The sequence below is a fragment of the Propithecus coquereli genome, unplaced genomic scaffold (genome assembly GCF_000956105.1).
Source record: "Propithecus coquereli isolate 6110/MARCELLA unplaced genomic scaffold, Pcoq_1.0 Scaffold87, whole genome shotgun sequence".
Lineage (NCBI taxonomy): Eukaryota > Metazoa > Chordata > Mammalia > Primates > Indriidae > Propithecus > Propithecus coquereli.
Window position 1 is genome coordinate 5,904,376 of NW_012154951.1, and position 1,015 is coordinate 5,905,390.

The 1,015-nt window shown below is 35.9% G+C and overlaps 1 protein-coding gene across 1 annotated transcript in view; it reads left to right on the forward strand.

The window, feature by feature from the left end:
* STIM2 (stromal interaction molecule 2) overlaps positions 1–1,015 on the forward strand; it is a 165,723-nt gene that overhangs the window by 139,275 nt on the left and 25,433 nt on the right. Inside the window, exon 4 of the mRNA XM_012664190.1 lies at positions 72–249. Coding sequence (XP_012519644.1) covers positions 72–249 — 178 coding nt within the window. The remainder of the gene's footprint in view (positions 1–71; positions 250–1,015) is intronic.

A 1,015-nucleotide genomic window follows, 5' to 3' on the forward strand; every position in this document is an offset into this window, starting at 1 on the left:
ACAGTATTCTTCTTGTAAAAAATGAAATTTTGGAAACTTGCGAGGAATTTTCATTTTTATTGTTCTATAAGGCTTGAGAAGGCACAGGAAGAAAACAGAAATGTTGCCGTAGAAAAGCAAAATCTAGAGCGTAAAATGATGGATGAAATTAATTATGCAAAGGAGGAGGCTTGCCGGCTGAGAGAGCTACGGGAGGGGGCTGAATGTGAACTGAGCAGACGCCAGTATGCAGAGCAGGAGTTGGAACAGGTATTTATGTTAAAGAAAATTATTCATTAGGATATTTGTATTGCCATTCTGAGGAGCCAGGTCCTGTTTTTGTATAGTCTCCTGCATTTAATTTCGTTGTATACCGTTCCTCAGTTAATAAAAGAATCATTTGTTTATATTGTTAACATTGATCAAAGTCCATATAACTAAATAATAAAGTAGTAACTTAAAGATAAAATTATTGTCATGTTCACTCATTCATGAAATCTTATCTCATGCCATGTTCATTGCCTTGAGTAAATTTAGGATGTTTATTTAACATCTATAATATGTTTGAGTTTCTGACTGTAACCTAATAAAATAAAGTATCTTTAATTTTGAAATCCTCTGTAAGGTAAAACGATCTCTACTAAACATCCATTTGAATCCTATTAAATGGTTTTAGAACATAATTGCTAAAAATTCTGAAGCTATCTAAAAGATGTCCTTTCTTCTGTTCAGTTACTCAAGATAGAATGTAGGCATTACACAGAGTCCTTTGGAGAAAGTGAGGTTCTAGGAGAATTTAATTATAGGCAGATGCATCCATTTCCTATTCTTGCTGTAAAAAATTTACTAAAAAAAATAAACTTAGTGGCCTAAATAAACACAAATTTATTATCCTAAAGTTCTGGAGGTCACAGTGAGTCTGCAGTGGGTCCTCGGGGCTATGTTCCTTCTGCGGGCTGTCGGGGGGCGAGGGGGACCTCTTTTCTTGCCTTCTTCACTTTCAGAGGCCACTGACATTTCTTGGCCCATGGCCCCT